General features: G+C 42.5%; 1 protein-coding gene across 1 annotated transcript; it reads right to left on the bottom strand.

Moving 5' to 3' along the window:
• Positions 1 to 10,650: 10,650 nt before the first annotated feature.
• On the bottom strand, positions 10,651 to 16,146 carry LOC130220152 (echinoderm microtubule-associated protein-like 1). The gene is made up of 6 exons (XM_056452532.1): positions 15,972 to 16,146; positions 14,715 to 14,844; positions 14,105 to 14,179; positions 13,935 to 13,966; positions 13,614 to 13,640; positions 10,651 to 11,079 (listed from the first exon to the last, which is right to left on the bottom strand). Exons 1-6 carry the CDS (start codon positions 16,072 to 16,074, stop codon positions 11,036 to 11,038), a joined length of 411 nt encoding a protein of 136 aa, XP_056308507.1. The 5' UTR covers positions 16,075 to 16,146; the 3' UTR covers positions 10,651 to 11,035.
• Between the last annotated feature and the right edge of the window lie 1,354 nt (positions 16,147 to 17,500).

The raw sequence follows: 17,500 nt of genomic DNA, 5'->3' as shown, positions 1-17,500 counted from the left end.
CTCCAACACCTGACACGAATGGGTCAGATAAGGGAGACATACAAAATATGTTCTGTTGGTGTGCCTCCAGGAACAGGGATGGGAAACACTGCTCTAGTGTATATAAATATGCACAGAACAGTACATGCGTGATTCAGCAGGTGAACACAAACAGTAGATTACAGGTGACTGAACTAAAATTGAATTGAAACTTTAATGTGACTGAAGGTGACTGAACTAAACTTGATCAATTAATAAAGATGAATTGAATTGAATCAGGATCTGGCCAAATGTAAGGTTATTGATCTCCTAAATAAGTGAATCATGCTTCAGTCGGGTTGCAGAAGTTAAGAATGCATCAACTGACTGAACTGACTGAAATTATAACCGTGCTATCCACATTTACTCTGGAGTTTCATGTAATTTCAGGTGTTTCATTCTTAATTTGTGGACTTTAACAGCAGTTCGGCACTTTCACTTTCATTCAGGAACGTTTCCTGCATGCCCCCGTGACTAACCAGATACAGGAACTGCTGGAAGAGTGTAGTTTTAATGGAGTGTTTGATCCCGCACGCCGAACGGGAGAAAAAACTCTCCGCACATTTCGGTAGATGCAGACACTCAGTTGATGCAGAGCATGATGTCAGAAAGCTGTGTGTGTATAGACTATCCTGTCACAACATGCGGTGTAAATCCTACACAAGAGTAATGGTTTGATTGCGGTGTTTACATGTTTACACTCGGAGAGCAGCATTTACAGCGGATCTTTCAGTCTATAATATTGTAGTGATGCTAACGTACTGTAAACTGAGTAACTCAATCATTTAGACTAAGTGTGGGACTGTCAACATCTCAATAAATGTGTTCTGGTGTTTCCTGACCCTTTAACATCTCATCTGAAACACGGCGATCACTGAGCAGTGTAGAGTCCCCTTCACTATACTGGGGCGTTCAGACCCACACAGACCACAGGCAGTTCAAGCAGACGGTCACTCAGGGCCTGGGGTCTGTTCTTCTATGTGGATTACTCAATTAGCTGGATATGGTTATTGATGACTGACACAATCCAGGATCACTTCCTTCTTCAAAACTCATCTGAGAGAACAGCAACAGGTCAGGAGCAGCAGCTCGTTTCATATATACAGGATTAGATCGGCTCATTTCAAGATAAGGAGATACTGTAAGTATGTAACCGCTGATATTTCTTACAGTAGTAACCTATAGGTTATAAAATAGTAAAATAGAGCGCAGATCAACAAACCCACAGCTGAAAACATGCAGTGTATCTCTACTGTGGAGTCCCCTGCTTTCAGGCAGCTTGTTAGCATGTGTTACCTGAGTCTGCGTTGTTATTTCTGTTAGTCTTTGGTATGGTTGTGTGCTTTCTGCACTTGAGTTCAGGTGGAGTTTGTGAACGGCTTGTGTTTTACGCAGCAGCAGCCCATCACTGGGAACCACCCATACACGCTCATTCACTATGGCCAATTTAGTTGATCAGTTCCCCTATAGCGCATGTGTTTGGACTGTGGGGGAAACCGGAGCACCCTGGAGGAAACCCACACCAACACGGGGAGAACATGCAAACTCCACACAGAAACACCAGCTGACCCAGCCGACCTTCTTGTGAGGCACTCGTGCTTCCCACTGCGCCACCGTGATGCCATTTTGATAGTCACAGTTCAGCAAAGGGAAGCGGTGGCCCGGAGGACTCACCTGTTTACTATTCTTCTTACGGCCGCTCTAGGTAAGAGCTATCCTGGAAGAACAGCTATAGTCTGGAACTGTTCTGCTCAGCTGCTCCACCTGTCTACTGATCGTTGTTAATAATCTGTCTCTTTTGGTAAAGTTTGATTTAATGAGATTAAATATATATATATAGTGACGGAGACGTCAATCTGTTCAAGCATCTGTGTCTTTCATGAGTTCGGCTCAAACCCTGACTTCAGGAATAGAGCCAGTGTTGGATTTTGGGCCGTAACAGCATCATACATGTCCAGGCGACACACGGGAAACAGAACCAAAAACTTTCCCAACTGCTGGGATAAGGAATATTCCCAGATGGAAAGTGAGCTGAAGGCAACATCTGAGGTCTACACAACACCACTGCAGACGCTTGCTCTGTCCACAAACACACCCCTGTGATGTTTCATGTGTGTGTGGGTGCTCTGACTCAGGTAAATCAGTGTTTTAATGGTGTGTGTTGTGTGTTTTAGTCGTGAGAATGCAGATTAATGCACAGTGTGGAGCTGATCAGCAGCTCTGAAGTGATGTTATAAGGGCAGTAATGGGAGCAGTACACATGTTCTCTGGAAGAGTCACTCGATGATTACTTTAACAGTCATGCAGTACTCTCTGGTGTGGGTTAGGGTTAGAGTTACTTTGTAAATGAAGTAACTAGTAACTGTAGATACTCTGTCAGTAACTAGCACAACACTGCTGTATACACACCTGCACTTTACACAGGCGTTTACACAGCAAATAACGAAGCATTTCTGCTGTAAACCATGTAGATGTGTACAGATCGAGTCCAGAACAGGAGAAGAGAGATCTCTGCAGTCTGTCAAACTGAAGAGCTCGAGCTGTGTGTGCTACAGGACAGTGTGTGATTTCACTGATAGAGTTAATCAATACCACACCATACACAAGCGTCACATGTACACATACAATAACTGGAAACCAAGTGGAAACCAATCAGCCACTGTTATTATTAATCATTCATCTTCCTTCAGCTTAGTCCCTTTATTAATCAGGGGTCACCACAGCGGAATGAACTGCCAACTTATCCAGCATATGGTTTACACTGCGGACGCCCTTTTAGATGCAACCCACCACTGGGAAACACCCATACACACTCATTCACACTAGGGCTGTGTGATTTGGGGAAAATTTCTAATTGCGATTGTTTTTGACAGATATTGCGATTTTGATTTGTGATTTAATTTTGTCGTCGAGCTTCAGCTCAATTTTCTGAGTGTTAGTTAAAGAAGGAACTGAAAAGATATCACCTTACCTAAACATTTATTCACATTAGTTTATAAATATTCAGAAATTAAACACTCGAGTAAACAGCAAGCACAAATAAAATGACCTTACCTTTCAGTAAACTATGGAGTTAGATTTGTTTCTTTATTATTTAATCAAAAATATTTAGTTTCAAAGAAAAATTAAGTATGTAGTAATTAAAAAATAAAAGACATGTTTAATTAAAAACTTATGTCAATGATAATCAAATATTTTGGATTAAAAAATAAGCTATTGTCCTGCTATGCAGTTACCACATTGTTCATTACACACTCATTCACTTTGCTCTCTCTTCTGCTGTCATTTACTGCACACCTAGAATCTTTGCTTGCGGGTTGAAATGTTTTGAACACATGTGTGCTGAGCCTGATTTTGTGTCTTTATTATTCAAACAAACATATGAAGTTTTTGTCCAAAATAAAGCACAATGCAATTAAAAAATAAAAGATTTCAAATAATAAAAAAAGATTTATTTAAAAGAATAATAATGGTGAAAGTACAGAACAGTCAGAGAACTGATATAGCTTATCAGAGGCTTTCTGTAGCTTATATTGTCTAAAACTAAATATTTTGATTGCGATTCGATTAATCGCACAGCCCTAATTCACACTCATACACTACAGCCAGTTTAGCTCATCAGTTCCCCTACAGCGCATGTGTTTGCTCTAGAGTGTTATTTCAGTATGATGATGATGATGATGATGATGATGATGATGATGATGAACTTCCAGCTCAAACTGAATATTGAGTAGGGGGGGGGGGGTATTTTAGAGCTCCTCCTGTTATCCTTCTCTAATGGCTGGAGCCTAGATGTGCAGATTTTGATTACAGATTAACACATGTTTAAGATGGACACTTCTGATTGGGTTAAAGCTGTGGTCACACTGCACTTTTCTCCGCATAGATTTCCATTCATATGCATGCGAATGCAAGCACGTGCGACAGGTTTTGCAGTTCCCTGCGTTGGAAAGTTGGTGAACTCTGACCTTCGAAATCGCATCACATGACTGCGTGAGACCAATTGAGGATCAAAACACGCCCTCTCTGGGCAGAAATATAAAGCATGGACCAATCACTCGCTTTATTAATGTCTAATCATCTTGTTTAACCCCGCCCCTTTACACAGCACCGTATGACAGAATTTCACACACACAAAGCCCAGTGTGACCACAGCTTTATCTATCTCTATCAGATGGAGGGGCATGGCCAAGCATATTTCCTCCAATCAGAGTAGTTAGAGGAGCAGCGCTGTTCCAGAAGCAGATTCTGATACAGATGAACACATATTGAAGATTTAGTTTGGGTTAATTGTTTGGGTTAACAGTGCGCGCACTAGCACATCACAGAGTAAATGTTGATTTCATACAGACTTAATCAATAATGAGCTGAGCAGGAGGACGTGTGCTGATGACACCAGCGCTGGTGTGAGTATGCCACTATACGCTTGTTAAGTGGTGACGTATGGAAAATTGTGTCCAGCAGTACCGCCCGCTCCCTATACGGAGAGTACGCGCAGGCTGAGTAGGCCAGCCATCTCGGTTGCTCAAAATAAAAGTATTAATATTTATATAATAATATTAACATAACCTGAGTGTAAATGAAAGATATGTTGATCATATGTTGTTAAATACATTTGAATAAATCATTTTATGATGAACGCTAAAACAAGCGTGATGTAATATTTTCTGTGTCTGTGCATAGTCACGTAAGCGTGGTCCGGTCCACTTATCTTTGCGGCTGCTAGCAGCATATGATTATAATTGATGCAAGCTGCAGCTCTGTGCCCGGGAAAAGACAACAGCAGTCTGGAGCCGAGAAGAGGACGAGAGTAGAGGACTCACCGCGTGCTTCACTTTCAGCTGACTGATGTCCGTGAGTCTGGAAAACAGTATATTTGTAGTTGTTCAAGTAAATTAGTGAGGCGAACGTTTACACTTCTCCACACCTGCACCAAATCTGCCTGATGTGCTGCTGTTCACGTTCAGTTTCTTGCTTGGCTGCTCTGCATTGTGCTTTACTCTATGAAGGACATGTGCTATGACTTTTGCTCCTCTTCCCCATGCTGCTGATAATTACACTAACTCAATTATTATTATTAGCTTCTGCAATGCTTTACAATTCTGTTTGTACACCAGCGACATACACATGCACTGCACAATGATTTCACTCTATTATTATTATATAGATATTATTATATAATTCTCTGCAGTCGTCATTGTTTATTGTTTCTCTATTCCTATATTGTATCTCATTGCCGCTGTTGTTAGTGCTACATCACTGTGATGACAGTAAAGTCTCTTTAGTCTGTACATCAGGGCATTGGTGTGTTATTCATTTTTCTGCATTACTATATGAAATAACACAACTGACTCCTTCTGTCATTTCTGAAAGATCAATAATATAAAACGAGTCGAATTACTGTAAGCCTCGGGCCAGAAACACTATCATTGCAGGAATTCATTAATGGCTATTTTTCCTGGATGTTAACAGAGTTTTTGGCTTAAAATACACTCATTAATTCTTAAAACCGCACATGTGTTTGATTTATACTGACAGCAAGAGAAGCTCTCATCACCAGACTATAGTGCAGGTTACAGCCAGATTTCTGTTGTAGTTTAGACACATTATGAAGAGTGCTGGATCAGCCCAGTGTCCTAATGCTGTGTCGAGAGTTTATCTGTAAATGACTGATTTATTCTGTATTCTACATGCAGGTTTAATGATGACATCTGTCACAATAGAAGACGAGGTGTCCTGATCCAGCACCGCTCCAGAGACACAGGTACAGACACAGCCATCTCTACAGGTACAGAGAGGGTTTACTCATTACCTTTTGTAAATGTTGAAATTAGCAATGCTTCTGCAGAACACATGTCAGTGTTTACTTTAATGCACACTATTATTTTATCATGTAAATATTTTAATGTTTAAGTATAATTTTGAGTGTTTATATGCATATTTATGTATATGAATAAATAAATACATGTTTAAATACATATGTGTGTGTGTGTGTGTGTGTGTGTGTGTGTGTGTGTGTGTTTCTCTGTGGGGGCACCACAGTAAAATGTCACATAGGGCACCCTTTTGGCCAGCAGCGGCTCTGGTTTCCGGGTCTAAGCTCTGGTTTCCGGGTCTAAGCTCTGGTTTCCGGGTCTAAGCTCTGGTTTCCGGGTCTAAGCTGTCACTCATTCACAAGTGAATTTTATATCAGATCATGGAGCACACATCAGTCTCTGGACATCCTCTTGCCTTGAACACCAAAATGTTCAATATTTATGAAAAATGAATCCCTCCCTGGCCATCAGATATTAGGCATTAATATATATATATATATATATCTCGATGGTGATGTTCAGAAGTATTACAGTGCTTTGTAAATGTTTATTATTGATGAGTCTCCTCATACAGTTTGATAGAGCGCTTTGTGACCTGACGTCACACGTTACAGGCAGATTGAGTGATGGATAATGAAGCACATGTACATGCTCTAACCTCTGAACTGCTGAACCACATCAGACATCCTTCATCCACACTGAACATCAAGACCAGCATTAATCCACTAATGAGCAAACACTGGTGACACACTCCACTGATCAATCAGCTTCATTGATGAACACACACACACACACACGTGTTTTCATGCATTATGGGGTCTCTCCTCACAGCTGATGTGTGTACTGTACAGCCTGTATATCCTCTCTCTCTCTCCTCAGCTCTCTCAGTGATCAGTCTGCTCCTCCTCCACTCTGATCACCTCCACATCCACACACGAGCTCAACATCTACTGCTACTGCTATACATGTGGGGACATTTGGTACCCACAACGGAATGATTACCAGGATCTCTCATACACACACACACACACACACACACACACACACAAATCTGCGCGCGTGCCCGCGTTACCATGACAACAGCAGCTCTCGGCGCGCTGACCACGCCCTCCGTGACGCATCACAGCTGCCGAGGCGAACTATCCTGATGATGATGATGATGATGATGAATCTCCATCTGTACAAGCGTTTCTGTCTCTGTAACACTCACATAAACACTGCAGACCCGTCTCTCTCTCTCTCTCTCTCTCTCTCTCTCTCTCTCTCTCTCACACACACACGAGCCGGTGGGCGGACCGCTGCTCGGTAAAGGCCTCGGTTCACACGCCGGTGACCGGACAGATGCTGCAGATCTCCGGTACAGCCACATCAGCACCACAAATATACACAACTGAGCACTACACTAGCACACACACACACACACACACACACACACTGCCGTCATAATCCGCCGCAGCATCAATAATCATAATAATAACAGCAGCAGAGGATGATATGGAGAGAGAGAGAGAGAGAGAGAGAGAGAGAGAGAGAGAGAGAGAGAGACTCTGACTCACCTCATGATTTCCCCGGTATCAGTCTCCGCTGAATAATGTCGCTGTTGTCGGTGTTCGGGCCTCTGGATGCCGCCGGTCAGCGGTGATGATGATGAAGATGAAAATGATGATGATGATGGAGGTGATGAAGATGAAGCAAAAACTGCGACAGGGGCCGAACGCGCTCTCGTGTGCTCGGGTTTTTCTCTCCGTGCTGAAATCCGCCGCTCACGTCCATCTCACAGAGATCTCGGTTGCTCTCCGGTAGATGCCACCATCATCTTCATCATCACCGTCCGTCCGTCAGAGAGAGAGAGAGAGAGAGAGAGAGAGAGAGAGAGAGGGAGAGGGAGAGAGAGACGGTCCGCGTGCGCTGATTCACCGCTCTGCCCACCGGCGCTCACCGAAGAGCCGAACACACCCGAAAAGAACCGAACAGCCGAAGAGCCGAACAGAGCCGAACAGAGCCCAACAAATTTCGTTGTACAATAATACTGCAATGACAATATACTATAAACGTTAACTATACTTTATACTTTTAAAATTCTAATTCTAATTCTAAAACCCGAACAGAGTCAAAAAGAGCCGAACACAGTTAAAAGGAGCCGAAGAGCCAAACAGAGTCGAAAAGAGCCGAACACAGCCGAGCGCCTAAGAGCAAGAGGAGCAGCTCAAACACCTGGGCCACCAAACATCATCTTCAAGAGTACAGTGCATCCTGAAAGTTTCACAGTGCTTCACCTTTTCATACACATTATTTACGAGCCTTACGTGTCAATAATAGTGTTATATAGCAGTTCCGAACAGCAAACATCTGAAAGCTGAATAGATAAGATTATATTTTTAAGGTCTACATTTAAGGTCTTTAAGCAAACTTTGTTATCATATTTTACTTTGTATTGTACTTGTTTTTCCTGAGGATGGTATTGTTTACTTGGTGTGTTTTGTGTATGTATACTGCTTCTTTTTGAATGTTGTGCAAGTTTTGTTTTGTTTTGTCTTTTGGTGTTATTACTATGTGATTGTGATTAATTGTGGCACCCCCTTGAAAATGAGATGGTACATCTCAAGGGGTTTATCCATATGAATAAATATCAAATATCAGGATGGGTCCATACATGTGGATACAGTTATATGAAAATCTGGAATCTGACGGTTTGAATAATTTACATACTGAGATAATCGCCTTTACAGGTCGTCAATTTTACATTCTTAGCAATCCAAGACACTAATCAAAGACCGAGTTTTAATATAATGTAATTAAAATATTAATAATTTGAAATATTTACAGGAGGGAAATTACAAATTATCTCCATAAACATGTTCTGTACGTAATATTCTGATGATTTTTGACAAAAAGTCTGACCCATAGAATGTATTTTTGGCTATTCGTCCCAACAATATATCCATAAGGCTGATTTTGTGTGGATAATCCATTTTATGTTAGGTTAATACAAATTAAACTCCAACAGCCTTCCATGACAACAGGAAGAGTTTGATTGAAATATTTGCTAATTTGTTAAAAAAAAATAACCCATTTAGTTAATTTTTAACAGTTATTTAAGATTGTAATATATACATTTAAGCTGATGCCGTTTTGTTTATGTTTTGTTGGTTAATATAAATCCCTCAAACGGATTAGATTTTAATCTTCTCGGTCAAACCCTGTGGTTGGTATTTAACACTTAAAGCTCTCTATTAGCAATGACACAGCAGTTTGATTTCTGCAATGTATATATTCAAACGTTACTTTAACAATTAAACAATATTTTATTTAGAAACTCACAGATTTCGATGCTGACGCCATCTTAATCTTGATGAGGGAGTTCATTCGGCGCGCGAAATCGCCCCCTACACCCTTAAAGGGGCAGTTCACCCTCAAATAAAAATTCTGTCATCATTTATTCAGCAATGCTTGTTTCAAGCCTTTATCCGTTCATATCCTCTGTTGAACACAAAAGAAGATATTTTGAAGGAAACCTCACCATCGACTTCCATAGTATTTGTTTTTCCTACTAATGAAGTAAACCGTTTCAGCTTTCTTCAAGGTATCTTCTTCTATGTGCACTAGTTGAGAAAGCAACCATTTGTAGAGGTGTCCAAAACCATTGTGGACTTTCTGAAGTACACTCAATCAATCCCACAATGCACTGCAACCCATGTACACTGCGATTAGATCTTTAGCATCAGCAATTATATTATTCAGTGCTGTTGCTTATGTGCCTGGCTGGGGTCTATTTTCAGGCACTGTGTAATACTGCTGCTGCAGTCATGGTATGGCAGGAAAGTTCCTAGATTATTACGCCAGAATAAGAGTATAGTTCCTAATAATATCAGCCTAGAAATTAGCAACTCTTCATTTTCTGTCAGTCTTAGCACACAATGTAATTAGAGAAGAGTCCAGATTTACATAATATTATCAGAATCTTTTTTTTTAAGCTCTATGCTAAGCTAAGCTAAGCTAAAAGTGCTCCCACCAGACCCAGAGATCACCTGAATGGATTTAAAAATGGTAAAACTCAAAGTAAACAAGTAAACATTTTAAGCATGCCAGTGCCAATAGCCCAGTGGTTGCTGGGTCATCATATAGCACTAAGTTTCCAGCTCAAGGTCCCTTGCCGATGCTTGTCTGTCTGTAATCTACACTGTCATACACAAATAACAGTAAACCCCTTTAAAAACAAAACAAGTCTGCGAGCCGAGTTCATAGTTCATGCTCGAATTCATAGTAAAAACAGTGTGCGAGAAGTACCCGGATGACCTACGACTTCTGAAGTGTGGAACCACCACTGGGCTCTACGATATCCCATAATGCACCACGAGAAATTTCATGAATGGGATGGAATAAAGCCATGCAACTTACATTAGTAGGTCACGTGATAATGACAAATGGCGGATGTAGAATGATGTAGATACTCACATTCATACTATATAGAACTACTATAGAATGTGCTGGAGTGCCCAGAGCCCTGACCTGAACCCACTGAGAGATCTAAAGACGTACATTTTTCATTTTTGAGTCAACTGCCCCTTTAAATGGAGTATTTTTAATATGCCATGAAATTATGATTGTTATGAAACAGCTTTTGGAGGCAAGAACTATTGTTAGACTCAGTGACATTTTAGATTCTTTATTGTAGAAATCATGGAGAAAATGGAGGATCATTATTATTCTTCACTCAGAGACAGATAAATAATCAAAACACATTCTAATGTACCAGTACACACAAACGCATTAAAACTATACTACACTCTTCATTACTGAAACACTCTGTCTGACCCATATTAATCCACTATTCACTACTTTAATGAGGACATATAAATCCTGTCCTGTTATCCAATACGGCCACTAGACTTAGGTGGGGGGGGGGTGTCTCTGGTGGCCCCCTAAATGTATGGGCCCTTAGAATCGTCCTCACTTCCCTCCCAGCAGTGCCCCTGTCCCAGGTAATAGTCACCTGATGCTGGAGCTTCTAAAGTACAACACAGCAGAAAACACACACACACACACACTCGTGATGGATCGGATCTGATGTAGTCCTGCCCCAGAGTCAGGCACTCTTCATCCTCCAGAACTAAGGAACGCTCCTCATCAGTCAGTAGCAGATCTGGAAGTACTGACTGGGGGATCTGAGGGGGCTCTTGAGGACCGGACAGGAGGAGAGCTCAGCTGATCCAGTCCTTCTTCTGCACTGAGGCCTCAGGAAAATCTGCAGAGTCACTAAGAGAAGAGGCAGAGGAGGAGGAGGAAGAGGAAGAGGAGGAGGAGGAGAAAGAGGGGAGGAGGAAGAGGAGGGGGAAGAGGAGGAGGAGGAAGAGGAGGAGGAGGAGAAAGAGGGGGAGGAGGAAGAGGAGGAGGAAGAGCAAACAGAATGAGAGACAGCATTCAGAGACTCGTGATTGTTATCATCTTCTCTACTCATACATTAAGCTGATCTATGAATAAATCTGCAGATTATACACGACCCCAAGTCAGCAACAGTTGGGTCAGCGTGGAGAACACAAATAAAGAAGACAGTAGTGATTTATAAATCTACGTTGACTTGTGTTTCACTGCAGACCAAATAAACATTGTGTGTTTTATCTGCTCAAATTAATGTACTTGACTGGCCTGCCTGCAGTCCCGATCCGTCTCCGATAGAGAAGGTGTGTGCTTCAATGCGAGAACGAAGACCCCATACTGTTGTCCACCTTAAGACTTGTTTGCAGGAAGACTTGGACAGAATCACACCTGCTGTCTTCAGTCCCTCAACGCCTTTTAGGTGAAAATGAGTTGCAACAACCAAAACTGGCATATGTGTTTATTTAGGAGAACACAAGACACACCCTGAGGAACACATCTGATACTGTTTATTGTGTTGTCTGCAGTGAAATACAAGTCAAAGTAGATCTGTAAATCACTGCTCATTTCATTTGTGTTTTCCACACCGTCTCTACCTGTTGCTGATTTGGGGTTGTGTATAACAGATGCTCATGTTTGGCTTGAACATGTCATATTATACACCGTGTGCACAATTATTAGACAAGTTGTATTCTTAAGGATTAATTGTGTTATTGTACAACTGCAGCGCTCTTGGTCAATCCAAAATGTTAAGAAACCCTCAAACCTGAACATTTGAGTAGTAGAAGTGAAGTTTTGGCTTTCCTACGAGAATATCAACATACACTTACATCATTATTAGGCAATTTAATAAAAACCCCTCAGTGACCAACATAGCCACCCTTCTTTTGGATGACAGTCATGACCCTACCATTCCCTGAGTCCGTCAGTTTCTTGATCTGATACCAGAATCAACCTTCTGTGCAGCTGCAACCTCCCAGACACTGTTCAGAGAGGTGTACGGTTTACCTTGACTGTAAATTTGCTGCTTAAGAAGGGTCCAAAAGTTCTCAATAGGGTTTAAGTCAGGTGAAGAAGGGGGCCATGTCATAAGGTTTTCATCTGTAAGGCTTTTACAGGTGATGGAGCGTTGTCCTGCATGAAAGTCTTTTCTTGAAAGACTTCTTCCTGTACCGCTGCTTGAACAAAGTGTCTTCTAAAATTGGCAGCAGGTCTGAGAGTTTGAGTCCATTTTCAACATGAAAAGGTCCAACTAGCTCATCTTTAATAATACCTGCTCATACCAGTACCCCACCTCCACCTTGCTGGCGTCTGAGTCGAAGTGGAGCTGATCCAGCCCATACATCAAGAGTCACTCTCATCTCATCTTCTTGGCCTATTCTTGATGCTTCAGCTAATGGGTCGTGTTCAGAGGTGGTGGGGTTTCAGCAGTTCTCACCATGGCCATGTCTGAGCACAGAACACCTCGTACTTCTTCACACTCCATGTTGCAGTTGTGGAGGATGGCAGCACTGGTGGATAACGGGTTCCTGGTAGCTTCATGTTTGAGTCTTCTCAAATCTTTGGTGGTGAATTTGCGTCTTTTCTTCTCGACAGGTTTCTTGTGACGCTGCTGGCTATAAAGCGTTTGATGGTTGTGTGATCACGCCCCAGTATCTTACACATTTCAGGAGTGCTGCATCCGGGTCAGAGACTTTTTACAAAGTCAGCTAAAGCTCTTTTGTGGCCCATTTCTCCAGAGGAGAAGAAGCTGCCTAATAATTATGCGCACGTTAATATAGGGCGTTGATCTCTTTAGGCCACACCCTCCCTCGTTACACAAGTACTCTTCACTTGATATGCTTTAAAACCAATGAGCATTCAGGTTTATACAGCTTGTTGGAAATTGTGGATAAAATGGTGACATGGCCAAAATAATCACTTGGCTAAAGATTGAGCACAGTGTAAGGTCATATTTACAACATGTGTGTGAAAATCTGGCCTCTGCATTACTGGTTCTCAGATTTCTGTATGGTTCACGCAGTAACGTCACCAAAATGAATAGTATAATCTTTTATTATTAAAAACAAATATATTTCACCAGCAAATAACTGAGGATTAACCCTGTGCTCATACACACCACTGATGTACAGCAGACAACACACACACACAGACACACGCACGCACGCACGCACACACTACACACACACACTACACACACGCATGCGCACACGCACGCACGCACACGCACACACACACACACACACACACACACACACACACACACACACACACACACACACACACACACACACGCGCACACACACACACACACACACACACACACACACACACACGCACGCACGCACGCACGCACGCACGCACTTGTTTGAAAAGCAGAATTGTGATTTGGGCAAGACCTACCTCTGCAGTGAGCGACACGCCTCACCCCTGCACACACACACACACACACACACACAGAACACAAACAATCAGTGTGTTATTAGTGTGTATTAGTGTCTGCAGTGCTGTTAGGAACATGATGAAAGCACATGAACAATGACATCAAAAACATTATACAATATACAGTTACAATACATGCAAAATAATGTGTGTGTGTGTGTGTGTGTGTGTGTGTGTGTGTGTGTGTGTGTGCGTGTGTGCGTGTGTGTGTGTGTGTGTGTGTGCGTATGTGTGTGCATGTGAATTGAATGCTGAGAGGAGCTGAAGGTAAATCAGTCTGACCTGCAGCCGCTGCACCTCCTTCCTTTGGTTTGCTGAAGGAGACAGGGGTCAGACAAAGGTCAGAGGTCAGTCAGGGGTCAGACAAATGTCAGAGGTCAGACAGAGGTCAGTCAGAGGTCAGAGACAGCAGCTCCTCTACATATTTCTATACTTTATTTCTATTTTCTGACCTCTCCGGTGGTTTCCTGCTGCTGCTGCTCTTAGCTTTACTGTTCGGGGGCTCTCTGGAGGATCCAGCAGCAGTTCTGTTCACACACACACACACACACACACACACACGCACACACACACACACACACGCACGCACACACACACACACACACACACACACACACACACACGCACGCACGCACGCACGCACGCATACGCACACACACACACACACACACACACACACACACACATACACACACACACACAGGACTGGTGAGAGAGCCTTCTTCTTTATATATATATATATATATCTTGCATTCATGCAACACAACCTAAGATTATCCAGAGCATGTTTACATCTGTTCCTCCAGCTCATCTTAAAGGGGCAGCTCACCCCAAACTGAACACTCTGTCTATGGATGTCAGTGGTGACAGGGTTTAGCATTCTTCAAAACGTCTTCATTTGTGTTCAACAGAATTCAGAGACTCAAAAGAGTGTGGACACACTTCAGCGAGAGTAATCTGAGAGTAAATGCTCGTTTTGGGGGACCTTTAAATATCAGCTTTGAACAGACACACACACACACACACACACACACACACACACACACACACACGAACACACACCTCTTTGCTGCTGTTGTGGATGGGCTGTAGTTCCTGGATGAGGCTGAGGAGGGCAGTGTGGAGCTGGAGCTCTTCCTCAGAGACGATACTGATGCTCTCGGGGTCAGAGAGAGAGACACTGGACGCACTGCTGCACACACACACACACGCACACACACACACACACGCACACACACACACACACACACACACACACACACACATAATCAAATAAAACACTATTAAAGCTGAATCTGTATGAACAGGAAGCTGCTGAGACGTTTATTTCAGTATGTTGATGAGCTTCCAGCTGAATCTGAATATTCATGAGGGGGCGGGGCTTTCTTTTCGCATCGTTCCCTCTTAGCAACCGCGGTAAAGTTATTAATTTAACCTATGTGTGTATTAAGTCGAATACTCTGTAAACACTTATATGAATTAAACTCTGACACCATTTGAGATTAAGATACTCTAGATTTGTCTACATCTTATTCTGTATGATGCACAAGCTTTGATTTTGACAGTTATGCCTCTGTACAGTGTATTCCACTTAATACAGATTTAGCTCAGCACTGTGTATAAAATCAACAAAGGCATAACTGTAAAAGTCAACGCTTGTGCATCATACAGAATAACATGTAGACAGTTTTACAGTTGATTTGAATGATTTAGCTCAAATGGTGTCAGAGTTTACCCATTTTTACATTAAAAGTTATTGTTAAATGATTATAAAGTAAATAAAGTGCTGAACAGAGTCTTGTGCAATAAGCAGGGTGTTATTCTGAACATGTCGGTCCTAGTTTTATTGTATAATTTCATATGGATGAGTTGTTTAATTCATTTGAATGGTTATTTATTTAATTTAATCAGGAAATTAAGCCTTGTGCAACATAAAGGACACACATTTATGTCCCTCTGACATAGTGTTGGCTCAAACTATAACAGGAGCAAAGAATTGAACTGGTTTGAAACTGAATGTCAAACATCAAACTGACTCTACAGCGGTCTCACACCGGACTAACAGCAGAGAAGTATTCTGAATTATAGACCCGCACTAACTCTTACACCACACACGCCTCTGCTCTGTCAATATTTATATGCATATTTGTAAGATTTGTATTAGTTGTGTGCCAGAGATTTCCAAAAACCTGTTAAAACAGGCGAGGTATATGAAATGAGTGTTTTAAAGACTACAGATGAACTGGGGGAAGAGTTTAGGAGGCTGCTTGACTGACTGTCACTGCTGTACAGGTGTGTGTGTGTGTGTGTGTGTGTGACCTGAGTCTGCAGCTCTGCCGTGTGTGTGCTCCTCTGAGATGTTGAGTCTCTTCAGCACGTCTGCGATGGCCATCTTCAGCAGCTGGATCTCGTCCTCCTGCATCTGCACTCGCTGCTCCAGATAGGTGAGACGATCACTGACCTGAGGAGAACACTGCTCATCTGCGCACACACACACACACACACACACACACACACACACACACACACACACACACACACAGACAGATCAGAAAGTGTCTGCTGCATTAAGACAAGAGTGTGTCCTACAGGTGGTTTGTCGAGCCCACTCACCTGCGTGCAGCACACTCATGCATCATGCCGTTATGTGCTGCAGTGTGTGTGTGTGTGTGTCACTACAGAGATGGGTCTTTACTCTAGTGTTGAGCTGAGAGAGTGTGTCTGAGCCTCACACATCATCAGGAAGGCTATTCCAGAGTTTAGGAGCCATAAATGAGAAGGCTCGACCTCCTTTAGTGGACTCTGCTAGTTTAGAGATGCCTGAGTTTAGAGATCTTGAAGAGCAGGTTGGGTTGTAGCGAGACAGAAGCTCACTCAGATGAACAGGAGCTGGATTATTTACAGCTTTATAGGGAAGAAGCAATATTTGATCATCAATACAGAACTGAACAGCAGCCGGTGTCAGGAGGAGAACACTGGGGGGATGTGGACATATCTGATAAAGAGAGCAGAAGCCCTGTTAAATGTCTTTACCTGAAGTGAGGGGTTTATTTGAGCATGGAGAGAGTGGGATATCTACTATAACAGCACACAGAGGAACTGAACATTAATAATAATAATAGTTAAACTCAACTAAAGAGGCAGGCAGAGGTGTGTTGTGTTGTGTTTTAAAGCTAGAATGTACATCTAAACACAATCAATAATTAAGATCAGTCGTCTGTGCCAATAGTGTTTAAATGCGCTGACATATAGCGCCAAGGTGCTCACGGAGACCCGAGTTCAATTCCCGGCTCGAGGTCCTATGCTGATCCTTCCCCTGTCTCTGCTCCCAATGCCTTTCCTGTGTGTCCTCCACTGTCCTATCACAATACAGGGGAAAACCCCCTATAAATAATAGAAATAAATAAATATGCAGGAATTACTGTCAGCCTCTGCATGAACAGATGAAGTGTAATGCTGTTCACTGCTGTTCACACACTCACAGACATGACATGACGCCTGCATTAAACACAATACACACGTGTGTAAGGACTGCGCTGATTCTGTTTGTCTGTTGTAGCTCAGGGCGGCGCAGTGGCTTAGTAGTTAGCACTGTTGTCTCACAGTAAGAAGGTCTCTGGTTTGAGTCCCGGCTGGGTCAGTTGGTGTTTCTGTGTGGAGTTAGCATGTTCTCCCGTGTTGGTGTGGGTTTCCTCCGGGTGCTCCGGTTTCCCCCACAGTCCAAACACATGCGCTATGTCTTCGTAGGGCACTATTAAGGGCAGGTTTTCTTGGTTTTCATCTTCTGTCTAGTCTTCGCATGTCTTGGATGTTGTTAGCATGTTCTTAACACGTGTAAACAGGCTGCT

This window comes from Danio aesculapii, unplaced genomic scaffold (assembly GCF_903798145.1).
Source record: "Danio aesculapii unplaced genomic scaffold, fDanAes4.1, whole genome shotgun sequence".
Taxonomy (NCBI): domain Eukaryota; kingdom Metazoa; phylum Chordata; class Actinopteri; order Cypriniformes; family Danionidae; genus Danio; species Danio aesculapii.
Note: the sequence above shows the minus strand (reverse complement) of the source record. Positions and strands in the feature narration are given on the sequence as shown.

Excerpts from the sequence above, each read along its gene's own strand:
- LOC130220152 (XM_056452532.1), bottom strand. The coding sequence starts at position 16,074 with ATGCAGGAGGACGAGATCCAGCTGCTGAAGATGGCCATCGCAGACGTG. Across the intron at positions 14,180-14,714 it reads TCCACAACAGCAGCAAAGAG|AACTGCTGCTGGATCCTCCA; the intron begins GTGTGTGTTCGT and ends GTGTGTGAACAG. Across the intron at positions 13,641-13,934 it reads AGGAGGTGCAGCGGCTGCAG|GGGTGAGGCGTGTCGCTCAC; the intron begins GTCAGACTGATT and ends GTGTGTGTGCAG.